Genomic DNA, 26,695 nt, shown 5'->3' with positions numbered 1-26,695 from the left:
GATTCGCGGGCGAAAGCTAGTCGTATATAAAAACTAAATTCAATGTAACTGTTGTTTTATTAGTACTATTTTTTTTTTAATTTTAATAACATTAATTTGTTATGAGATTTTTAAACCTTTACGCAATATTGTGTATGTTAAGAAAATTTTGGGTTTTTAATTTCTTTTAGATAAATGTAATAAAATAGCTTATTACACTTTTCAAGAAATGTTCACTTTATTTATTTTTTAATGTATATATTTGTGTAATTCGACTCATATTTTAAAATTTTACTTTTAGTATTATACTTGTATGAAATGCTCCATCTAGATTTATTATATCTATGACTTTTGACGTCATAACTTTTTTAAACAATAATAATTGAGTTTGTATGCTTTTTTAACCTTAAGACGGGTTTCAAATATCACTTCTGGTTATTCTATAGATTTTCAACGTTCTTAATAATACCTTTTAATATTAACTTAGATGTAAAAGTAACTTTTAAGGTAAAATTGTACTTTTAACAATTTTCTAGTAAAAGTTTAGTAAAAATTAGTAAATAGTGAAGTAATTTTGTTTTCAATGATTTTAAAGAATTTTGAAATGTAAGATTTCTTATATGAATAACAGCATGTTGAAGTAACTTTTTACTATTTTCTGATCTGTAAGCAATTTTACAATCTCTTTAATTCAATAAAATAGATTCTCTACGTAATTTCTATATTAATAGTTTTCTGATCTTTGTCATTTTAAGGACCTGTCCCACCAAAATGCGATGGAAATATCAGATTTTGTTACTTTATCTGACAGTGACGTCATACAGCTATCTGAGTCTATCAGCTAGTGGTGGGACAGGCCTTGAACTTTTAGATTATCGTAGTAAATAATGTTATATAGGTTTTTTCTTACCTAATGTCTAGTGTTTATCATATTAGGAGACTGAATGGTTCAATGTATTAATTATTCGTAAATATGCCTTATGTTTATAATTCAATGGATCTTAATAAAACACAGAAATCTTTGAAATATTTTTTAATTTCACAAAACATTAGTGTCCAGTGACGAACAAAAATTTGCAAGAATGTACTGAACTAGTTAAGAGAAAAGTACGTGGGATTTTGATTTGTGTTAGTACATTCGCACCTACATATAAACTCATTGGAATTAACAGTGGTAGTGCCCGCATTAACATGTTAGTGCAGGGCCGGCTCCCCCCAGTAATACCACGACCACACAGAAGACACGCGTGAAATGGAAGCAATACCGTGTTTCGTCTGATGAGTGTGGTGCCGGAGGCCTAATTTAAGTCCCTTTCTCTTTACCACCCTTTCTTATAAGTGGATGGGAAGGAGAAGTGGATTTGATGATGGAGGAGATGCATAGGAAGAGGAAATATCCTCTTTATGTGCGTCTCCTCCTCCGTCGGATAAGGGTAGGCGACGCATCTGTAATTGCGGAAGTTTATGGGCAGCGGTCGCTTCGCCATTTTGGCGGATTCAGGTGGCCGCTTGCTCGTTTGCCACCTTATGTTATAAAATAAAAAAACGGAACAGTTGTGCGATAGTTCAATCGAAATGCGCAATCTATAGAAAATATTATAGTGTAGTAAGAATTTTAACACCAACTTTTTAAGGTAATTCACACAATAGATTTAAGATTCGTGATTAAATTTGAAACAATGCGTTTGTAATTAATTCAGTGTATTATTAAATTCTGTACCCATGATTTCTTCTTGCTTGATTGTGCTTTTATCGCGTAAAACGATAAGCAACCAAGCGGTGAGTGTACCCGATAACTGCAAAGGAAACGTTACTTTCAACGAGACAAAACCACTCGCAATACAGCTACACGATTGGGAAGAGATGGGAAGAATAAAGTTTTGGCTAAGAAGGCTAAGAAGCTAAGAAGAAGACTAATAGAAAAGGAATCTAGTCCCCTAATGTTTAAACTCCAGATTAGTTTTGAAATTTCAGGTGGACGCTAGGTTGTTTGCTCTATTATCTATATTAATATTATAAAGATGAAATATTTTTACTTTTATACAAATCGAAATAACTCAAAAACTACGGGACCGATTTAGAATAATTTCATCAACATTAGAAAGGGAATATATCTGTGAGGAGGTATAGGACATATTTTCTAATATTTCTAATTTCACGCTAACGAAGTCGCGAATAACAACTAGTCATACTTCATATTAATATTATAAATGCGAAAGTTTAGATGGATGGATGTTTGATATGAGTCTGTAGCCTAAACAGCTAAATGGATCACGATGAAATTTGGCACAGAGGTGGAGGATAGTCTGGAAGAACACATAGGCTACTCAGTTTTATTTTTTAACTCCACGCGGACGGAGTCGCGGGCAAAAGTTAGTACTATATAAAAGTAAGTTATTAAATTACCTCTAGTATAAATGATCGTTTTAGAGTAAACAATTGAAGTGGCGAATACGAGGGAATGTTTGTGAAGACTAGACGATAGAATGCCTCCAATTCATTGACGAGAGGCCCGCTGGTAGTCGGAGCGTAGTGTGTAATTCTGGTCACAAACAGCCTTGTCACCTCCATCTGGCACAAATTTGGCAGTCATTTCCTCATATCTTATGACTTATACAATTATTTATTTTCTATACTATTATAACAAAGCGTAAACATACACTTTTTTGTTGCCTAAGATGTCAGCAATTACAGCATATTTTTGAATAATTTTTTTTTAATTAAAAGCCCTATACTTACGTCACGCTTTAGGCTATATACTTTCATGCCATTGAACTTAGGGGATAAATATTTTGGATAAAAACCTTAATGTGGGAAAGAGACCATAAGTTGCTACCAACATCAAGGAAGCAAGAATGCCAAGAATTGTCATGTCACGTCATTTTGACATTTGCTATCAATATATTAATAATTTTTTTATAATTTCATGCAGATGAAGCCGCACGGGAACAGCTAGTTAGTTGCAAGTTAAGGATTGTGCTACTAATTGTTGCCTGTTGATAATAGCTTCAATGTTTTAAGCATCCTGTCTCCTTAATTCAAGATAACTGGGTAATAAATTTGATGGAGTTCGTGTAATGGATTGCTATTATTCCTTTAGGTCAGGCTATTATTGTTTGGAACTGTTCATAGTTCTGACTTAACAAAGTTTTTAGATACATTTAACAGTGGTTGTCAACTGCTGAAACACTTACAAAAATACAATGATTTTTAGTTATTAGAATCCGTTTAAAGAGAAACAAAGATAGCATTTTGGTACAAGCATTAAAGCAGTGAAACCTTACGGTAAAATTGTAAACTTACCTCATTATATGTCCATTGACAGGGCTCCAGTAAAAACATAATGTTCATGAAAACTATCAGTAAACGACAGCACTGCAATGTCCTATTAATGGTCAATTCTTTTAACTCCGTGTCTGTTGAGGAACAACAAAAAATTACTTGTTTATAGCAAACCCTCTTTTTTAGGCCCAACTTTGGTCCCTTTTTTCTTCCCACCCTTTTTCTTATGAGAAAGGATGGAAAGGGAAAGTGGGTTACACAGCGGATGAGACGCATAGGAAAGGGAAATATCCTTTTTATGTGCGTCTCCACACCATCGATTAAGGGTAGGCAACACATCTACAAATGCGGATGTTTATGGGCAGCGGTCACTTCGACATTTTGGCGGATTCAGGTGGTTGCTCGTTTGCCACCTTATGTTAAAAAAAAATCAGGGTTAAAATACGACTTTCAAATATGAAGCTTATTTTTGAACCCCTTTATTACCTTTATAATTCCTAGTCTAAATTTTTACAAATTGAATTTTAATTTTATTGTTTTAAATTAATATTGGAATATTGTGATATTCCTGTGATAAAGTTAAGATTAAGATGGTAATTTAGATTTAAACTTAGTATACTTTGATATAAAAAACACCCGTATCTCAGATCCCTGATTAAAAAATATGTCAGGGGAACGACAGGGCATAAAGTCGCAAAAAAAAACCTTTAGAATTATACAATAATGATGTATGTCAGATATTTATCCAGTGAATTGATAGTGGATTATAAAAAGTTTTGCAAAGTAAATACAGTATTGCAAATCAAGATTAAGTTATGCAAGCATTTAATACGGACATTGAAATAACTTTGCGATCTGCACATATCGGCGAAAAAATTCAATGATATGTGTAAAATCAACGAACCCGCAGTGGGCCAGCGCTGTTGACTATGGTTTAGGCACCCTTTACTTAGGACTCCGAGCCCCTAATTGAGAATGTACATATAGTGATTTGGTGATGATTGAAATGACAAAAGGTTGAAGGCGTTGCTTTTGCTTATTATTTTATTCTACCTTACTTTTATTATAATTATCTTCTAACAAAATAATCAAACCTGCATAAGGTATGAACGTAATAGGATTTATGGTCCAAAAGACCACTAGGAAGAAAACACATTGCGTAGCTCTCAGCAGTTGTAAGATAGATGCCATCAAAATCATCAGTCCATTTTCTTTATCTAGTGTCCTCATGACATCGCATAAACCGCCGTATGATGTAGCCAATTGTCTCAGAGTCCTATGCGCTGATGATATTTCGGTACTTCCATCCTTATCTAAGCATATAAAGTAAAATAAAGTCTTAGTAAATCACATAAATAATGTTAAAGATATTTAATGATGGCAGAATACAAAGTTGGCCAGCGTGGTCAAACTATGGTCTAGTCTACTCGTAGTTACAGGTTGGCAACGCATCTGCTAATGCGGATGTCTATGGCCGGTGGTTCTTCGCCATTTAAGCCGCTTGCTAGAGTTCCACCTTATGGTATAAAAAAATCATTGCTAAAGTCAAAAAACCATATTATAATACGACGTTCATTGCAAAGATTGAGTGTACGAATTGTAGATTTTATATCGTAAATAAGGTAAAGTGTGCAAAGTTGAGTAACCAAATTGATATTATACGATTTACTTCTTTTAAAATCCGTCAACAACTTCCCCAGACGTCGATTGAGGGCTTGAAGCGTGGTGTGCACTGAGAGTATTGTAAACACGAACTGCCCCTCCACCATCGAAATAACAATAATTTCAAACTCATACAATAATACCCGGATCAAATCTGGAAAAAGCACACAATAGATGCCATAGATTTCCCGATTGATTTATAATTAAACCTAACAAGTGTCTAATCCAGTAGATGACCTTACCCTACTCCTAGTTATAGCGTCAGTGCACCAGGTTATTTCTCCAAGTTGATCTATTATCGGTTATCTCAGTCATTACTCCCCACTTGATCATGTCACCTTCTACGCGATCGCTCTTTCATTTTATAGTCATATCTCTACCAATGTACCCCAACTCCTAACTTAAGTAACGAGTGTAGTATTTACTATTACAAATAGGTGACTTTTAGCTTTTTCAAATTTCACTATACCGTTTCACTATAAGTAGAGGCAAAATTAGGAAGAGAAACATAAAATTTTGAACACTCACAGGGCACATTGACCTTTGTAGTGCTATCCCAATACATTGTGGTTTCAATGGTATTTAATAGCGGTAATGTTGTGACAAGAATAGTGAACAATTTATATCTTCTTTTTTCAACCTTAGCGACAGGAACATCGTGAACGTCTTCTATTTTTAACTGAAAAAGATATCAGATGTAACAGACTATCTATACTATCTTTAGACCGCATAACATCGAGTACCAGTTTAATGATTGTAAAATTAAGATTATCTACAATGAACCTGGCAAAGTCTTGCGTTGCTGACAAGGTTGGTTGGAATTGGTACGAGTATATGAGTAACACACATCTTTATATGCTGTTTGTATTGTGTTGTTTTATTTTATACCTTTTGAATTTCGTTGAGATTTTTACATAGTAGTTTTGTTCGTTGGTATCCTTTCAAAACTGAACCAAGTATGACTGTCGTACGAATAAACAAAGCGACGATTGATGACAACAGCATTACCCTTTTTTGTAGAAATTTGTTCATGGTTAAAAGTTGTGGAATAAATTGAAATAATTCCACTGTCATTAGGAGAACACCTGCAAAATATTTGAGTATAGAAAATGCTATTATTTAACAAAATATTTAAATAAAATTACGTTATTGTTAACCCGTGATGTCTTTTAAAAAGCAAAGTTATGTTTAAACAATCAGTAAGTTTCAATAAATTGGAAATAAATACATTAGTTATTTATGATGGAAAGGCTATTTGATATCATTGAAAGCAGGCAAGCATATTACAAAAACTTATGGATCTTCTATACTTACTGAAACAGCAATAAAACAAACGTGCAATGACGTCTTGTGCGAACGAGTAGCGAACAACGAATGCGTCCGCGAGCGGCACCAGTCGCACCGGTATCATCCCCACCACGCGCATTACACGCAGCAGTGCTGCCACCGCACCGTGAACAACACATTCCATAACCTGTGCTGACATTTCTATTCGATACCAAATAAACACGAAATGACGCAGTAGTTTATATCTACCCGACTTTTATATCTTCGATCTATTTCTATTTTCAATTTATGCATTAATAAGTGGCTTTTACATTTTTTCTGAACACTGACATTGTTGCATATTTTGTAGACTAGATAATTCCTGCGACTTTGTAGACGTTAAAAATATATTTCCAATAGATGTTACAAGTATTTTAAATATTTTGTTGTACCTTGTTTTACCTTGTTTATGAATAATCAAATTAAAAAGTTTACTCGTGATATCTTTTTGAATAGTAACTGCATCCAAGCTATTATTCATTTGTTTAGTTTAATAATCTTGCGTATAGCTGACAGTAAAGTTGTGATTTTATATGGACAAAGTTGACTGATATGTATCTAAAAATGCATTAAGATTTTAATGGACAAGTAATTATAGTAATTTGTCAGATAATGACAAATGCACATCTATTAAAAGGCCATAGATAACTTTGATCTAGTCTCCTGGTTTTTTATTTTAATTACAACGTATCTACTATTTTCTTATAACATTGATACAATAAAGCTTTCAAAATCCAGAATATTTGTATCGTTTTGAAACTGTTTCCCGATTTCCGTCTCAATAGCGCTGGAGAATCCTACTTCTTATTATAAATGCGAAAGTTTGGATAAAATTCGTTTTGGATTAAAATTGGTATTTGTTAAGTTTGTAGTCTGCTGCACTGATTTCGATGAAATTTGGCATAGATGTAGAACATAGTCTGGACGTAGTCGCGGGCGAAAGCTAGTTTTAAATAGTACCAAGTAGCCATACAAATTATGGGGTTTTCTATTTATTCTTAACTAATGTTTAGTGTTTACAGTTCCTCGCCAGCTCCATGATAGCCGGGCCATGACAGCCCGATTCCTTCTTGTCGGCCACCACTGAACGCTGCCAAGTTTGTTTAGGACTACTACGCTATAGTGTACCTTTTTTACCAGAGGGGAATGCCTTACACATACTCCGTGCCTCGGGGCAGGCACGAGAGTTATGTGGGACTCTCCCCATAATGGGGCACACCAAATAAACCCCTCTGTTCCCTCCTGGCCATTGTGTGGAGCGTCACGGGATCACTTTTGCTTGCCACCGCGACGCCCCACTGGCCGCCCCGGGAGGAGGCCCTCAGTGCGTCCCAATAAATTGACACCACCTCGTGACACGCTATAGTGTACCTAGCGCATCCACCCCAGGGTCTCCCTGAGAAATTGACTTTGGGGACATAGGGCAATGAGAAGCAGAATGTTTAATTTCTTGTCATATTAGGAGACTGAATGGTTCAATAAGTATTCGTAATTTAAAAAAATCTTATGTTTACTCTAATTAAATTGGCCTTAATAAAACACAAAAACATTTGATGTAGCCTTTTATTTTAGACAAGGAGCAAGTTAAGTTAACAATATCGTATCACACAAAAATCAAAAAAACACTATACTTTAAAATATTAAGTGAACACACACGAATGATAGTCAAATATGGTCACAAAACAGTATTCAAATATATTTTTTTGCTCTACATATCTCCTTTTGGGCGATTATTACGTAAAACAATAAGAAACCATGTGATGAGTGCACCCAATAACTGTAAAGAAACATTGCATTAGAAATAATGCAATCTTATGTTAGTTACGATTAGACAAAAAGACAAAGGAATATTTAATATTCTATGTACAACGGTCAATTAGTTTGCAGATTTCAACTGGAGACAGTCTCTTTTCTCACCTTTAATATACTAGCTGTTGCTTGCGACTTCGCCCGCGTGTAATAAAAAATGCCTTTATCACTCACAGATAAATTACCTTTCCAACCGTGCAAAAAATTTTAAAATCGGCCTAGTAGTTTTTGAGTTATTGCACACAAAAACACAAATCTTTCTTCTTTATTACATACTAGACTAGCATTTACCCTGGACACTGTCTGGGTGGAATAAAAAACACAACAGGCCATATGTGCTTTTTCTGTCCTCTATGTCTACGCCAAATCTCATCGAGATCCGTTTTGCAGTTTAGGCTAAAAACTCCAACAATCCATCTAAACTTTCGCATGTAAATTATCAGTAAAATTAAAATAACATTACAGTGATGCGATTACACTTATTACCTCCAATATAAATGATCGTTTTAGAGTAAATAATTGAAGTGGCGAATACGAGGGTATGTTTGTGAAGACAAGACGATAGAACTTTTCCAGCTCATTGTAGAGTGGCCCTCGGGTCGGAGCGTAATGTGTCAGTCTAGTCACAAACAGCCTGGTTACTTCCATCTGTAACAAATGAAGCCGTGTGAGTAGTTTTGTCACTCCTTAACTTCAGAACTCTATAGCACTGACACTTGTTGATAAATATTGTCGTCTTTTTCGTTACCTTTATAAAGTAGAGATTACAACTAATTTTATGCATGTTTCCTGTCAATAGAAACCCCACAGAAAATGCTGTAAAGTAAATTGTTCTATGCTATTAATTGAACGTTTGTTGACGATAATAGGTTCAACGTTGGAAGCGTCTATCTATATTTTGTACTCTTTACCTTTGTAGACAGAGATAGTAATGTATTTTTACAATAGTGGTTTAACTTAGCTTACAATAAAATTGTTAAGTTACCTCATTATATGTCCACTGGCAGGGTTCCAGCAAAAACATGATTTTTGCGATAACATGCACACATAGAAAGCATTGGAATATTCTATTAAGGGTTGATTTTTTCGACTCGATATCTATGAAAAAGCAACAAAAACCGCTTGATTAAAGAACAGTCAACACTTTTAACGAATTTCGAAGAAAATATTGATGGACCTTAACAGTTTTTAAACATTTAGAACTTATGAATTGATAGTAGATTTTGGATTTGAATAACATAATATAATTAATCAGAAGAAATATAATTAAAGCATATGATTCTTCTAGATATGTTCTTACGGTGAAAGAAAAGTATTGCATCCTGCCCATGTCGAAAAATAAATTCGACGATATGTGTAAAGACAACCCATAGTGAGCCAGCCTGGTTGACCATAGCCTAGATACACCTTAGAATAGGTTCCATGCTCTCAATGTAGACGTATAGTGGGCTGATGCTGATGATGATATGACATTGATAGAATTCGCGTCTTTCCTTCTTCCGTTTTGTTATCAATCGTTTGCTTTAAAACCCCATTCTGGTGTCTACATAAAAGACTTCAGATTCCAGAAGTGAATGCAAAATTTGTATAAACACACATGAATGTAAATTAAGCGAACCTGCAAAAGCCATATTCGTTAGAGGATTTAAATCCCAAAATGCGATTAGGAAGAAAGTAGTTTGTACAGCGTATATCAGTAACAAGATAAATGTCACCAAAATCATGAATCCATTCTCCTTATCCAATGTCTTCATGAGATCACACATAGTACTGTATGATTTAGCCAATTTCCTGAGGGTCCTAACTGTCGTTGATGTTTCGTCGCTATTCTCTTTTTCTAAAAAAAAAACAAAAGACTGTCACAGAAATAATTAGAAGACATTAAAGATGTGAATCAACTATTGCGCAGTGGACAAGCGTAGTTGTTAGTCAACTACTACGCGCGCTCTCAACTCAACTCCTAGCCGAAGACGAAATCCATTAGGTGTTTTTTTATAATAAAGTGTTTGAATTAATTAAGTTAAATTATCAATAGATAAGTAATCATGCTGGTTTATTACTTTTTTTCAAATCTATCAACAACTTTCCCAGTCGACGATTGAGAGCCTGAAGCGCGGTGTGCACGGAAAGTATTGTAAACACGAACTGCCCTTCCAACGTTAATGTCAAAAACAATCCAAATTGATAAGACATATTCTGGACCATGAATAAGTCTGGAAAAAAATACGAAAATGTCATTGATTACTTGTAATGTTTATATAAATATCTAATAAATATACGTATCAAGTAAGTTGACAGTAAAAGAGACCGCAATATTTTAAGGCCAGTTTTTGCTAAGTAACAGTAATTCAGTTTTAAAATATCTTATAATCAATATATTTATAAGATAAGATTAATTAATAAGATATACGAGTATAAGTAATATATCTTAAAACTATTGGTTTTGAAGCGAAAATAACTTACAGTAAAGACAATGATTTTAAGATTGTATGTACTTTTTGTTTTAATGGAACATAGTGTAGTATGTCACACATTAATACTTCATACTCACAATCATATTCATTAGTATTGTCAACCCCGACCAATATGATTTGAAAGATCTTCAATATCGGCCCTGATCCAAGAAGCATAAGGAAAAATTTAAATCTCCTTTTTTCAACTTTAACAGCCTCGATATCGTGAATGCCTTCTATGTTTAACTGAAAAAAAATATTGCATTGGAAATAACAACAGGAGATAATAAAGTTAAATACAAAAATTAATAATAAAATAAGCTAGTAAATGTCGTGTACACTATAGACATAAAACCTGCATAAACCATCCACAAGAACCAATAACATTCGTTGCTGCGCCCGGCGCCTTGAGTTGGTTTATGAAGGTTTACGTTGATCTAATAGGTAGAGCCTCTAACATCATTAGCACTAATGTGCCGGATCTGGAACTAGTCTCATAGTTGTATATGTGTGTATTAGGAGTATACCAATAGTATTATTTAATTATACCTTTTGGATTTCATTTAGATTTTTACATAGTTGTACCGTCCGTTGGCGTCCTTTGAATACTGCAGCAGTTAAAATAGTACAACGAAGAATAACAGCGATGTATAATGACATAAACAATGCCAGTTTGTGTAAATGTGTGTTGTTGGATAAAATTTTTGGGATAAGATGATACGTTTCCAATGTCATTATAATGAGATCTGCAAAGAAATGAAGCTTTACAAACAGCTACTTCTTATACAAGATCTTTTAATAGAAGTCCCCTATCGTTAACACGTGACGCCTACAAATTTTGATACGGTTTATTGATGCCTATAGGGCTGAGGAATTTGACAAGTGAGGAATCGCTATTTAATATCATTGCCACATACACGGGTAGTTCCGTGGAAATACCGACTAGTTTTAGACCCGTCGGGGTCTCCTTTATCGAGTTTTGAAAGTACACGATCTTACATTAGACTACAAATGGGGTTAGCGGTAAATTTCACTAGTGTTGAAATGCGTTTTATAAGTAAAACTCATATGTCGTGTTTAATAGCAACGATAGTTTTTAAGTAAAAAATCTCTAAATGTATAGTTAATAAATTCCATTTATTAGTATAGACATATAGATAGATAGAATTGTGTACTTACTAAAACAGAAACTTAAAAAACGTGCAATGACGTCTTGTGCGAACGAGTAGCGAACAACGAATGCGTCCGCGAGCGGCACCAGTCGCACCGGTATCATCCCCACCACGCGCATTACACGCAGCAGTGCTGCCAACGCACCGTGAACAACACATTCTATACCCTGTGCTGACATCTCTATTCGATACCAAATAAACACGAAATGACGCAATAGTTTATATCTACCCGACTTTTATATCTTCGATCTATTTCTATTTTCAATTTATGCATTAATAAATGGCTTTTACATTTTTTCTGAACACTGACATTGTTGCATATTTTGTAGACTAGATAATTCCTGTGACTTTTTCTACATTAAACAAATCCAACAAGTGCTTTTAACGATAAGGATTATGATTCCTAATGTATTTACTATAGAAAAAAAATAATTGTAACAAATTTGTATAAGTGCAGTTTGAAATTTAACCATTTATGTTTGAAGAATTATTCAACTAAAATAAGTTTCAACCTGACTTTATTTAATACAGTAACTGTATTATAGCTATAAATATAAATAAATATTAATTTTATTTACAAAGTTTGGAAAAAAAAACACTTCATAGATACGATCTAAAAATGCATTAAGATTTTAATGGAAAAGCAATTGTAGTTATTTGTTAGATAATAACAAATGCATATCCATTAAAAGGACATAGCTTTGCTCCAGTTTCCTGTCTTTTTTTTTTTATTACAACATATCAATTATTTAACATCAAAAATTGAAATTTAATGAATAATCTAGTAAACTCATCTCTTTTATTTTAACAGTCTGAATCTATATGTATAGTAATCTATAATCTATAGTCTACGAGCTTTCGCCCGCGACTCCGTCAGCGTGGAATTAAAAAAAACAAAAGTGAATAGCCTATATGTTCTTCCAGACTATCCTCTACATCTATACCAAATTTCATCGAGATCCGTTGAGCCGTTTGGGCTGCAAACTCTAACAAACATCCATCCATCCATGCATCTAAACTTTTGCATCTATAATATTAGTAAGATGTAATATTATGAAGGGAAAGATTTGTATTTTAGATTTTTGTATGTATTAATATAAATAAAAATTACTAGACTGATTTAAAATATTCTTTCAACATTTAATAGCTACCTTATCAGTGAGTAATAGGCTATATTTAATACTTTTAATATCACGCGGGCGAAGTGGCGAGCAACAGCTAGTCTTCATAAATGTGAAAAATTTCTAGTCAATAAAATTGATCATAGTGAAATCTAGTATTATAATTTAAGGTAAATCAGGAATCTAGATCAGAGAAATGTTCAGTTTAATATGTACGCGGCTGTATAATGCTGTCCGGTGACCCGCTGGAACTGTTCACTTATTCATAGCGCGCTTTTCACATCGCCCGCTACATTTAGGGCTCTAGGTTATGGGATCGTTTGACATTATAAACAAGGTAATTCATGTAAAGATAAAAATAGGACAAAGTATAGATTATAAGGCTAGATTTTTTTATAACATAAAATGGCAAACGAGCAAGCGGCCACCTGAATCCGCCAAAATCGCTAAGCGACCGCTGTCCATAGACATCTGCAATTGCAGATGCGTCGCCTACCCTTATCCGACGGAGGAAGAGACGCACATAAAGAGGATATATTTTACATATTTTCTTATAATATGGATTCATCGATGAGTTATAAAAATTGTTACGTGTTTGTATTCCGAAAATTCTTTGGAGAAAATGTTGAATTTTTGCCCCTTCTAGTGAAGCGAGTTCCAAATAACTCTTAACCTCTTAAAATTTAAAATTTCCTTATTGTTATTTATATCTATATCTATACTAATATTAAAATGAGGAGATATTTGTATTTTTGGATTTTTGTGTGTATTACATTCACATAAAAACTATTCCGATTTCAAAAATTCTTTCACCATTAAAAAGCTACGTTATCAGTGAGTAACATAGACTATGCTTTTTGTTATTTTCAATACACGTAGGCGAAGTCGCGAGCATCAGCTAGTTTATACTAGTGTTATAAAAAGGAATGATTTGTATTTTTGTTTGTATTGAAATAACTCAAAAACTACTGCGCTTATTTTAAAACTTCTTTTGCCATTAGAAAGGCAATTTATCTGTGAGTAACATAGGCTATATGTTTTTTATTTCACGCGTTAGTAGGCGCGGGCAAAAGCTAGTTAGGGAAATTGTTGAAGGTGCCTGATACAAAAAAAGGTATATAATTTACAACAGTTCTAAATTGAACATCAACAGGATACCGCATTGCCAGAGATTTCAGTTCAATAATAATTTATTACAATCTATGTGCTGGAACTTTACCAGTGGGTAAATTTTATTGCAACCATTTGTCAAAAGTTTATTTGAGTGGATTGTGAAGTGCACTTCTATGAGTTTTACAAAATGATTTCAAATAGTTATTGAATTGGCTTCGTTGTTAGCGTAGATAATCTTTATGAAATCGTTATTTTATCTGTGGAGTTTCTTTACCATTTGGTTGATTCCGGTTCTTATTGTCAAGAGAAAAGACTTATTTTTTTGTATTGTTAAGAAGAATATTAGTACCGTGGCGCAACACTAGATTGTCGGCATAAACGTCACGTCCCTAGCTGACAGCTGTCAATGTCATTAGAAGAATTGATATATTCGCGCGCGAATTGATATATTCCTGACGAGATCTCTAGTGGAGTGTTAAATAAATATTGCTAGTTACAATTATAATACTTTAAAAGTATATAACATTATTTTTATTGTTTATATTCTACGCATATAGTTATTAACTAAGTTCATATTATTTTTTTGAAAATCAGTATCCTTCTTATTAAGTTTCATATTTCAAAACAAAACACTGCCGGATTAATTTAGCATTGTAAAAGCGGTCGACAACCTTTGCATGAACTATCGCACAACTGTTGCACGATTGTCGATTGTTTTGCAGACAATTCAACTGTTTATTTGCATAACTAAAAATCGAGTAGTGTGCGCACCTCCATATAAGCTCATAGGAATCATAGCCAGACTAAACAGTTGTGCGATGGTTTAGTTTCAGTAGTGAGTATGCCTTAAGTAATGTCATATTCCTATAAAAGAAAGAAATGAAAAAGCATAGAATGAAAGTAAATCTCAAGACGGATTGTATGTTGCACTAATTAGTGTCGACTTTGTTTCTGTGTTTTCTCTATTTCGTTAATTTCAATATGACTATAATTTCAAACAGCTGTTAGAAACCTTTCAGACTTTTTTTGTCAATGGCTGTTATTGACTTAAGAACTTAAAATTAAAATATTTCCAGTACCAAAAGTATAGACACAGCGTAAGATACGTTAGTAATTTAATCCATGTAAAAAGTATAATAATTTTTTTTTACTGGTTATTTCTTTTGTTAAGCCGTTTTCTGTCATCACTAAGTGAAGAATAAGTGTGAAAACCTACATTAAGTTAACGAGGTATCAACAATACCGATACTGGAAGTTAGTGTGACAAGTGTTTCTTTTACGAATTGACCATTTATGTTTTTCTAGCTGTTCCCGTGCGATTTCATCAACATAAAATTATTTTATTGTATACATGTGTCAAATTGTCAATTGCAAATATCAAAATGACAGACATGACATGATGTTAGCAGCACCTTATGGTTCTCTTTCCCACATTAGGGTTTTAATCCCAAATATTTACCCCCTGAGTTTAATAGCGTGAAAATATATAGCCTAAAGCGTGACGTAATTGTAGGGCTTTTCATTGAAAAAAGATTTTTTCAAGTATATGCTGTAATTGCTGACATCTTAGGCAACAAAGTAGTGTGTTTACGCTTTATTATAATAGTATAGATATATAGTAAGTATAGATTTTATGAAAAAGCCCAAGATAGACCGATATGGAGGAATTTACTGGACCAGGCCCAGGCCCACCCGCGGCTGTAGTGCCTCTGATGATGATGATGATGATAGATTTTGTGATAACTTTTAAATATATTCAACGATATGTGTTACCGTATACCGATATCGTATAAACAATTTGTACACAAAGCTCTTCTAAAAAGACTGACTTGACATGAATGACGTCCGCCATAAACTGGACCACCCTGTATATCGTAAACGTTACGAGCTCGGGCAATATCTATAAACTAAAGGTGTTCTTTTTTGCAACGTGACGCTTTATTTATGACTTTTTCATTTGATTGGCCCTCAGTTTGATTTGATTCCTGCTTTTTTGTTATTTTAATTTTTATTATTTTATCTGCCGTAAAGTTCTGGCCATAAAGCGTCGCTTTAAGCATATTAGAGGTATCTACACTAAGGTATTGCTTGATTCTGTAAATGTCATTATATCTTCATCTATACTACTATAATAAAGCGTAAACACACACTACTTTGTAGCATAGGATGTCAGCAATCGCTGCTTTTTTTAAATAATTCTTTCTTTAATAAAAACCTCTAGACTTACGACACGCTTTAGACTATATATTTTCAAACTATTAAACATAGGGAATAAATAAATTGGAAAAAAACCTCCATGTAGGAAAAGGACCATAAACTAAAAGCTGCCAACACTAAGGAATCAAGTGTCAACAATGAAATAATATTTTCATAATCTCATGCGGATAAAGCCGCACGGGTACAGCTAGTAGTTAATAAAATTATAGTAAGAATCTGCATGAATCACAATGTTACATTTTTATGTGAACATTTTTTTAATTTACGTGTGTCCGTCCCCAAGTCCTCGTTTATCCCGTGTCATCTCCGAAAGAGCAGGACCGAGTTTTAAATGACTGGAAGATAGCTGATATTTGAGGACATATTATATATCTTTTGACTCCGACCTGACGTCGCGGGACACAGCTAGTCATATATATTACTTTGATCTTATTTGTTTAAGAAAACGCACAAAATATTCTATTAGTATTCAAAAATAAAATTGTAAGTTTTATTTAATCAATATTAAATGTTTTTTCTGCAGTGATGCGTATCCGAAGGCCCATCAGCATTTTTATTTACTCAGAAAAAAAAAATGTAATGAATACTCGAAACGTATGGAGGTATGAAATTCAGAGTTCAGACTATTTGAATTGGAACTTTTGCAATATAAAATCCACACGGAATGGTGCGGTATACGATTTTTTAATATAAATTAAAGTTCTATTTGAAAGTGTAGTAAACTGCATCTAGAGATGGATGGATTGAAAATTGATGGTCATGAGTGAATGAGAACGTCGATGGCGGATGGTTCTCCCCTGTTCGAATCCCGTCATATACCAATTTGGTTTTCAATTCGAATGTCATTTATACATTTAGAGCGTGTGCACACTTGGAACATCACTATCTTACGCTTTGATTTCTAGGAGTTAACATGCTCACTCACTACTCGATTTTTAGTTGTGCAACTAAACAGTTGAATTGGCTGCGAAACAATCGACAATCGCACAACAATAGTGTCATAGTTTAGTCGAAAGTGGGCGCCCGCTCTTAACTGACGTGCTTACGGTGAAGGAAAGCATCTTGGTGCACATATCGGGAATGAATTTTAAAGAAGTGATACTCGCACTAGTGTTGTTAAGTATATTGTAGTCACCCATACTCAGTCATTCGATAGCATATTAATGTTTGCGGCTTACGTAATTAATATCTACGTTCATTAAATTTAATAACAGGAATCGTGAACCACAAATTAGTATGCTCGGTATTGTATTTAATTCGGTAAACACGATCGCTGGAGTAAATAACACTTTTGGTTCAATAACCGAGTTTGTGGGATTATCTGTTGCAAATGTTTATTGCGTTGCTTAATTTAATATCATCACCATTCTTAGCAATACTTCTCCATCTATACTAATATAATAAAACGTAAACACACACCACTTTGTGGCGTAAGATGTCAGCAATCTCAGCATTTTTATGAATAAACCTTTTTTTGATATAAAGCCCAATACTTACGTCACGCTTTATATATTTTCACGCTAATAAACTCAGAGGGTAAATAAATCGGATAAAAACCCTAATGTGGGAAATGGACCATAAGCTACAAGCTGCCAACAACAAGGAAGTATGATTGCCATGGTTTGTGTCATGTCATTTTGACATTTGCAAATGATAATATGACAAATGGAAACAATGAAATAAAATTTTCATAATTTCATGCGGATGAAGCCGCACGCAAACAGCTAGTCTAAAATAACCCTTGCTGGATCATTATATCTCTACCATATAAACCTACTTCTAACTGCTAACTATTGATAGAAAATTTAAGTTAATGCTTAAAAAAAACTGGTTCGATTTAACCCGTGTTTACTAAACTGTCTAGAGTGTTGGTATAAAAATATAGACGTATAAAATATACGTTATGCAACGACGCACTCTGTAGGCAATTAATGGACATGTATGGCCGTCTGAGGACATGTATGACGTTCGCTAAAAGCTTCCGTTAGCGTGGACGAAGTAAACCAATTACGACCAGGGGGTCGCGGGGTGAACTGTGTATTCCATCCACGTAACATTGCGACTATTATATGATACGTCAAAGAAACCTGGAATAAGTGAAACTTTTTTTTTATAATATAAGGTGGCAATCGAGCAAGCGGCTACCTTAATCCACCGAAATGGAAAGCGACCGCTGCCATAAACATCCGCAATTGCAAATGCGTTGCCTATCCTTAACTGACGAAGGAGGAGACGCACATAAAAAGGATATTTCCCCTTCCTATGCGTTTCCTCCACCGTCAAATCCACTTTTACTTCCCGTCCTGTCCTCTTAAGAAAAGGGTGCAAAGGGTAAGGGACAAAAATTAGGCCTTTGACACCACACTCATCAGACGAAACGCGGAATTGCTTCCAATTCACACCTGTCTTCAGTGTGGTCGTATTGCACCGGGCGAGCTGGCATAATCGTGCGTAGATGTTAAAGCGGTCTAACTTTGACAGCTCGTTAACATTGAACTGTCAATGTCATTAGTGTCAGAAGATGCTTTACATATTGTACCTTATCATGTCATCAGCTTGTATTGCCGTGTGTGTAATATTCTGTAAAAAATTACTACAGTTAATTTTACAGGGAAAGATACAAGGAAAAAGAAATCCAGGAAAGGCTTTAAAATCTGCGCCAGTGGTTAATAAAAATACACGTTCATTATTTAGAGCAGCAATCACGAGTTACAGTTACCATTATGATTGCAAACCAATGATAGGAGATGACACTCAAAGAAGAAGTAATTTTCTATAGCTGTTATTTTACAATTTTTTTGAAACGCAATGCAAGCGGCTCTCATTAGGACAGTTAAGGTCGTCGTTATACTCATTACCCAAAAAGATCTACCAGAGTTATAAAAAAGTATCGACGAGGATGGGATTCGAACCCACGCGTGCAGAGCACATTGGATTAGCAGTCCAACGCCTTAACCTCTCGGCCACCTCGTCATATAGTTGTATTTGTTAAACATTGTTACACATGCTTAAGCAATATAAATACGGACCGCAATATGTGTTTATTCAGCTGTCTCTATAGTGGAAAATAACTAATACAAATAATTGTATAGTTCATTTTAGGTATGGCCAATGGCATTAGCATCTCCTTGCCCCTAGCAAACCGCTATACCTAAATTTGTGGTCTGCAGTGTGAATTTGACTGTGAATTTGAGACTAGCCAAGATATCAGAAAACTACTATACAAGTATGAAAATTTAAAATTAATGCTGCGCTTCTAACTTTTGAATCAAGAAACTGAAAAAAGCTGGAATCAGGTCTAAGAGAAACATCTTAGGAAAAATGTAATAGCCTCAAGCGAGCAGTGAAAGCCATCTCGGATATACAGTTGACCGCAACACGGATTTACGGGTTTAGAATATTTTCTTGATGCAAAAACATCTTCAAATGTAATATATACTGAGTTTTAAAAGCGAGGACACACCTTTGGCAACAACTGTTGTGCGATTGTCGATTGTTTTGCCAACAATTTAAATGTTCAGTTGCCCAATAGAAATCGAGTAGTGTGCGCACTTCCATATAAGCTATTAGCTTAGGAATCAAAGCGCCACTAAACGTATGCGCACCTTAAAAAGAAACTGTCCCCTTATCTTGTGAACCTGTCTTTGAGACTTGCTAAGTTTGATCAACACTATTGAGCGTTAAAACAACGCCAACGTCTAGCGTGTGTACGGGTCTATTCTCTAATATGAATAAAATTTCATTTCATATAATTCCCGTTTAATGTTCAGAATTACGAGTACCGCGTAAAACGGGATGCCTCATTTTCGAGTTTTGTTCTCTTGTTTATGATTACATTTTGTTCTTATTCTCGATTTACTTTCTGGTTACAATTATACAAGTAACAATGTCGTAAACGGAATAATTTTACTATAACACCGTAATAAAATTGAAGGTGAACTCATTCTCGGAGTTTTACCTTCAGAAGTTAAATAATTTTAACTTATAACCTTATTTAACAACTGTACCGTGGTTTAGGGAAATTAGAACATAAAAAAAAATATACACCTTACAGTTTACACTGCCCGAAAACTTTTATACAACTTTAATTGAGATATTTGTTTCCAATTCTTATATTAAAAAATGTAGAACCTATAAATATAACTGATTACCCCGGCTGAAACCGACATCAAAGTAATAATACTTGTACAATATAGACTACAACAAGGGAGGTTTAAGTAATTCAAGAAATTATGTTACTTTTTAGTTAATTAGACTTGCCGTTATAGTCTTCTCAATAAAGTGGTCAATGTAGCAAGCCATCAGATAGAACTAATAGGGAAAAAACGGTTATAACCTGTATTTGAACAGAAACCACTACTTTTTAGCTGCTAGTCAGGTCGCTTTTTACGTGAAAAATAGGTTACTTTGTACCGAATAAGAAACGTCTGTCACGACAAGACCTAGCTACAGTCATTTGTCAGGATCAACCGAGTGTAGTTTGTCGTTTAGAGCGGTGCCACACGAGTGGAGTATGCCACCGCTCTAAACGACAGCGTTCCGTGTGTGACGGACAAATGTTAGGCAAATACAGTGATGAGTTACGGCTCAACGAACCACAGAAACCTTATGTAAAAATACTCTCTTGTATGACTTGTGAAGTGTTGATCTAGTGATATTGTGGTATGTTTTATACATGGCGTTACTTGCGGCTGCCGCATATGACATGTGGCATCTATCTGCGATAAATGATGAATGGTGACATTTGGCTTCGAAATAACAAATGAAATGAGAAATATTGAAATTGAACTATAGTTAAAGCAAATATTAGTACGAATTTTACTTATACTCAGTTTATGCCTAAGTTGAATTTTAAACCGCATTTATTTGTAAGGCTAATCTACCCAAACCTATGCTACATTAATGTGTTAATTATAATTCGCATGGACAGAGGTCGATTTCACTTCACACATGAAGAGCACGCACACACCTTTGTTAAAAATAATGTATGTACATCTGTTTAGTAGCGCTTTTATACCCGCGAAACAATCGACTAGCGCAGAACGGTGTTGCGATAGTCGATTGTTTCACTAAGGTGAGATTAAACTTTAAAGGTAAAATTCTATTTATTAGTATTTTTTAAAGTTATAAAAATATGTTTCTGTGAAATGTTTAGGTAATCTAATAACGTCCAGCTGTAAGCTAAATAAGGAAAGCCTAAGTAATGCCTAAGTAAGCTCCTTACTGCGCTGCCGGGACGCGATAAATCCTCTCCGAGCTTCGGAGGTTTATCGATATCCTTGCGACAATATTGACTCCTTTAGCTATTGCGTAGATGTTTTGTGTGATCGGATATACAGACTTTATATTTTTATAAATATCAGCTTTCCCGCCATTTTGTAAGAATGAAATCTGAAAAAAACTAACGTAAATAGCACATGTATTCTTTTAGACTTTGATCTGATAGTTTGATTCAATATTGCCAAATTGCATCGAGATTTGTTAAGCAGTTTAAGTTACAAATTCAACATCGATCCAAACTTTCACATTTATATTAGTAAAAAGTAATGTAATGTTATTAAAAAAGTGATTTTTAATATTTTACATTTTATAACTTGAATGTTAGGTGACATAACTTAACAGATAATGTTACCCAGAGACATTATTCGAATAGTGTTTTTTAATCTGCATAATAGGTTTTGAGTTCACTTGTTACTTATAAATATGTTACATGTAAGTCCTTTTTATCATATAAAAGTAAATAAAAATGACTAGCTATTATTTTAAAAGTCAAAAAGATTAAATAAATATATTCCAGTAATATATAGTAAACGGTATACAGTAGTTTATGTGTTTGGAATATTTTGTACAGTATAAAGGCTGTAGGGAGAGGGTGAGGTTACGTTTCACTTGACATTGAGCTCTGTCGATACGTCATCTGTCGATAGCATACGTCGATGTTCTGGAACTATGAACAATTTCCCTTTCAGATTGATTTTACGAAATAAAGAAAAATATGAAAGAAATGAACTTAGAATAACAATTTCAGTAAAATGTTTGATATAAATCATGATTCCAATAATAATAAGATAGAAACAAACTACAGAGATGACTTAAATGAGTGTACACGAAATAATCGCTTCAATACATTTTTTTATTTAACCTTTTCAACTAGATGGCGCTGTAAAAATCCTGAATCATGATACTGTTTAGTTTACATCAGTGTTTTTTTGAATACAACCTTACAACAATAAATGAAAGTGTTTTATCAAATGAATCACTGCAATTAGTCGCTTAAATCTACTTTAGTGAAGATTGAAGTGCTCCTTTATTGACCATTTAACATCTCCGAGTGAGATTCTTTAATCTTTGGTTAAAATAAAGATTAATAGCCGTGATAAAATACATGAACTTCCGCGGTCATGATACGAAGTATGAAATTAGTTTGCAAGTGAACATATCTCGCCTTACTCGAGTCAAAGGACCACGTAATTACTCGAGTTCAGTCGGTTCACCTCGGTCAGCTCGTTGAACCGTACTAAATATAAAACTCGTGTCGTACAAAGTTATTCGTTCAAAGATTAATAATTTTACTACGTGATCATTCAAACACCTTAATTAAGGTAACTTTTTGAGATGAGGAACAAAGATCGAGTCTAGGACTTGATCTTTGTTTCTTTCGCCCATACCGTCCGTTTGGCTTTATAAAACAAAAATAAATAGCCTATTTGTTTTTTCAGACTATCCTCTACATCTATGCCAAATTTCATCAAAATCCGTTCAGCAGTTTAGGCTACAAACTTTAACAAACTTCCATCCAAATTTTGGCATTCAGGCTACTAGTAAGATTCTGTGTTCAGTAAAATATAGGTTATTACCCTAAAATTTCACGTCCCTCCTTTATCAAAAATATGTTTAGAAACACACAAAAACAGAGAGTACAAGGAAATTAATTTGAATTGTACAGTCAGCTTTAAAATTTGGCACCATTTACTAAACTTTAGAATCATGTACTGGCATTTGGATTGTAAAATAAGTGTGCATGTTTTCATTAATGTTATATATTCATTGTCAGAGGCATTTTAGACGAATACGTGCTGTACTTACATATTTCTGGAGCTGACCATCCAAAGAGGATTGAAAAAAAGGAGATGACGAATAATTCCGACGAATGACATGAGATTCATTTCTAAAGTTTTAGTATTAAATAAAGTTAAAAATTTCAATTATTCATAAAAGCCAGGAAAGAAAAACACGCCGCAGTCGAGAGAGCGTACAATAACGGCAGCTGAAAGTTGGCGGATATTGTTTCCTGGTGTATTTTGCAGTGCATTTTATAATTTCATACCACAAAGGCTTCAAACTTGAAGCATGAAACGTTTGTATAATTTCTTTTCCATCTCATTTATGTTTAGTTTTGTTACCATTATGGTATTGCTTACTATAGAAAAGCGATATAATATATTTGAGACTCATACAGGAACGTGGCATCATGGCAAAAGGGTAGGAAATCTCTGCATATACCTACTGTTTATTGATATAAGTGTACATTTATAAATGCACTAGCTTTTGCCCAAGATTTCACACGTGTAGAAATTAAAAAATTAACTTAGTTATAATTCTATGTGTTCTATTTCGCGAGATTTGTAAGCTGATCATCTAAATTATTTCGCAATATATTAGAAAGAAATAAAAAGCCAAAATTGTTAATTAAAATTTATTCTCTTTAATACACAGTAAAGCCTAACATTTTATTAAAATACAAGATCTAATTTGGGTTCGATAGAATATAATTAAATTACTTTGCGTATTATATTTAAAACCACTCAAGTTAAACTAAAAATACCCGGCTCAAATTCTCTCTTATATCATATTTTACTTCAAGTATAACAAATATTACCTAGCCTTACTTACCTGACGTAGCTTATATAGTCTTAAAACATTAGTCTGTGTCACCTCGACATACTCATATTGAATTTTATGACATGTCTCTTACTGTGATAAATTATTCCGATTTATTAAGATGTATAACTGTAAGGTTCGTATTACCTAACACCTGTACATCTTAAAAATAGAGATAATTACACTAATATTATAAATGAGAAAGTTTAGATGGATTGATGGATGTTTGTAAGAGTTTGTAGCTTAAACGGCTGAACAGATTTCGATGAATCTTTATATAGATATAGAGGACAGTCTGGAAGAGTACTAAGGTGCTCACTTTTTCTTTTAATTTCACGCGGACCGAGTCGCGGACGAAAGCTAGTCTGATCATAAATATATAAAACTCACCATAACCTTTGTATTTGGATATTAATGGGTTCCGCTATAGTCAACGTTGGCCTACTAGGGATTGGCTTCAGAAATATCTTTAAATTTCTTCGCCGATATGTGTAGGTTGTATCGCGATGTTCCTTTACCATAAGAAAGTCGGATAAAAGAGCATGTGAAATTTAAAACTAGGAAAACATATTGGTACATGGCTGAATTCGAACACAGGACCTGCAGATTACAACTTCTGAGCAATCGATAAAAAAAAAAAAAACAAAAGACAGTTTAAACAGTGGTAGAGCTCGATTTAACATCTTCGCACTGTAGGGCCGGCTCTCCTGGTGCAATACCACGATCACACAGAAAACAGGCGTGAAGTGGAAGCAATTCCGCGTTTCTTCTGATTGCCGGAGGCCTAATTTTTGTCCATTGGAAAGGGAATTTCCACCCTTTTCTTAAGAGGAAAGGATGGGAAGGAAAAGTGGATGTGACGGTGGAGACGCATAGGAAGGGGAAATATCCACTTTATGTGCGTCTCCTACTCCGTCGATTAATTGTAGGCGACGCATCTGCAATTGCGGATGTTTATGGGCAGCGGTCGCTTTCCATTTCGGTGAATTGAGGTGGCCGCTTGCTCGTTTGCCACCTTATATTATAAAAAAAAAAACTAAATAGGAATTATTTTCAATCGTATTCCTATTTGAAAGTTCAATGATCTATTTAAAGAGAGAAAACACTGTACTTCTAACATATAGGGAATATAAATGAAATAAATTCTAAATTCCGTATTCAAGATTGCTCTTTCGTTATTACATCGCGGAGCGGCTTTTCGTTTTCCTTGCTTTCTTTCACACGTGAATCTCTCGGAATTTTTCAATCGTGACTTTATTAATTTTCTCAACATCAAATTCTCTTCATAGCTTTTGTACTTAGCTTTGTGTACGTTTAAGGCGAATTACAAGAAGCATTAGTATGTAGTAAAGAAAGCAAGTAATAAGATTACCAGAAAATTTTCTTACAATATTTTATATGCTCATTATGAAACTAAATCAACTCTGTAGTTTCAATAAAAAGAATTGATTTAGGGCCTGTCCCATAACTGGCTGATAGAGGCTAAGATAGCTTAAAAATGATGTCGCTGTCAGATAAGGGAAAAATCCGATATTTCCATCACATATTTTTAACATTCAATTACTTACTGCATTGGCGCAGCGACCCAAAGTGGGTCTTGGCCTCCGACACGAGAGAGCGCAACACGCAATTGATATCAGACTATTTCCAACCTGTAGGAATAGGCCCTTTGTCTTACGTAACCGGTTACGGTTTGTCTATACCAATGTCGACGGCCTTAGACACTGACTTTCGATTAGCGATATCATTATATGTGACGTCACATCCCACGTGATATATTAAATGTTATTGTAGGGTACATACCTACAGTTTGACCTTTCGATCAGTGATAGCGATAAAATGGTACTTTGTCTAAAGCACATTTTTTTTTATAATATAAGGTGGCAAACGAGCAAGCGGCCATCTGGCCAGTACGGTTATGATTTCTTTTGAGGTTTAATAGATTACTGTTACAAAATTGAAAGTTAAAATTAAAAAAAATGGTTTTATTTTTAAAATTGTAAATTTTGAAAACTGGTCGAGTTACTAGTCGTTCTTTATTTTCTAAAAGCACTAGTTCTATGCGTTATGTATTACAGCGCGCTTTGCGTCGCCTCACTTGCTCCACATTCATCACTCTTATAAAGAAAATAACAATAAAACTAAACAAGTTGTGATGTTTATGTTGCGACGGATGAATTGTCGACGGGAACATTATTCTTATTACTGCTGTAAATGAACTGTTTGTTTGTACATTTCCCTTTTTAATTTGAGCAGATGGATCAGCAACTCAAATTAATTGTATTATAAAAATTAAATTAAACTTTAAAAAAATGTGCTAAAACCCTATTGTGATATTTGAATTGATAAATACATATATTGTTTGACATCATTATAAAATAAATTTTTTGAACACTGTAAGAAAAAAACAATAACTTCATTTGTCTTAAAAATTTAATTACTAAAATCCTTATCGAGTAATGACTATAAAAGAAACAAAAGGTGTAAAATGTTTGTTATATCTCTGTTTTTCGATGTACTGTGTCACAATTCTATACGAATGTTATAAAGAAGAATGATTCGTATTTTTGGATTTTTGTATGTATTGAAATAACTCAAAAACTACTGGACCGATTTTAAAAATTCTATCACCATTAACAAGCTACGTTATCAGTGAGTAAAATATATATTTTTTAATTTA

At 33.9% G+C, this 26,695-nt stretch overlaps 2 protein-coding genes and 1 non-coding gene across 3 annotated transcripts; all 3 read right to left on the bottom strand.

Annotated features, from left to right (window-relative positions):
- Window positions 1-1,506: 1,506 nt before the first annotated feature.
- LOC106105748 lies at window positions 1,507-6,409 on the bottom strand. Its single transcript, XM_013286184.1, has 8 exons — window positions 6,238-6,409; window positions 5,812-6,008; window positions 5,452-5,602; window positions 4,931-5,077; window positions 4,356-4,574; window positions 3,283-3,395; window positions 2,386-2,550; window positions 1,507-1,775 (listed from the first exon to the last, which is right to left on the bottom strand). Exons 1-8 carry the CDS (start codon window positions 6,407-6,409, stop codon window positions 1,671-1,673), a joined length of 1,269 nt encoding a protein of 422 aa, XP_013141638.1. The 3' UTR covers window positions 1,507-1,670.
- A 1,548-nt stretch (window positions 6,410-7,957) lies between these two features.
- LOC106105737 lies at window positions 7,958-11,862 on the bottom strand. The gene is made up of 8 exons (XM_013286172.1): window positions 11,691-11,862; window positions 11,061-11,257; window positions 10,610-10,757; window positions 10,119-10,271; window positions 9,677-9,895; window positions 9,044-9,156; window positions 8,545-8,706; window positions 7,958-8,026 (listed from the first exon to the last, which is right to left on the bottom strand). Exons 1-8 carry the CDS (start codon window positions 11,860-11,862, stop codon window positions 7,958-7,960), a joined length of 1,233 nt encoding a protein of 410 aa, XP_013141626.1.
- A 7,163-nt stretch (window positions 11,863-19,025) lies between these two features.
- Window positions 19,026-19,107, bottom strand: Trnas-gcu. Its single transcript has one exon. It is a non-coding gene; the product is annotated as a tRNA-Ser (tRNA).
- Between the last annotated feature and the right edge of the window lie 7,588 nt (window positions 19,108-26,695).

This window comes from Papilio polytes, unplaced genomic scaffold (assembly GCF_000836215.1).
Source record: "Papilio polytes unplaced genomic scaffold, Ppol_1.0 DF824269.1, whole genome shotgun sequence".
Classification (NCBI taxonomy): Eukaryota; Metazoa; Arthropoda; class Insecta; order Lepidoptera; family Papilionidae; genus Papilio; species Papilio polytes.
Note: the sequence above shows the minus strand (reverse complement) of the source record. Positions and strands in the feature narration are given on the sequence as shown.

Coding starts and splice junctions, on each gene's coding strand:
- LOC106105737 (XM_013286172.1), bottom strand. CDS start 11,862: ATGTCAGCACAGGGTATAGAATGTGTTGTTCACGGTGCGTTGGCAGCA. Junction 11,258..11,690: donor TTTTTTAAGTTTCTGTTTTA/GTAAGTACACAA, acceptor ATTTCTTTGCAG/ATCTCATTATAATGACATTG. Junction 9,896..10,118: donor GTTGATAGATTTGAAAAAAA/GTAATAAACCAG, acceptor TTTTTTTTTTAG/AAAAAGAGAATAGCGACGAA.
- LOC106105748 (XM_013286184.1), bottom strand. CDS start 6,409: ATGTCAGCACAGGTTATGGAATGTGTTGTTCACGGTGCGGTGGCAGCA. Junction 5,078..5,451: donor TACAAAGGTCAATGTGCCCT/GTGAGTGTTCAA, acceptor TGCTTTTTCCAG/ATTTGATCCGGGTATTATTG. Junction 1,776..2,385: donor AACGATCATTTATACTAGAG/GTAATTTAATAA, acceptor TTTCCTTTGCAG/TTATCGGGTACACTCACCGC.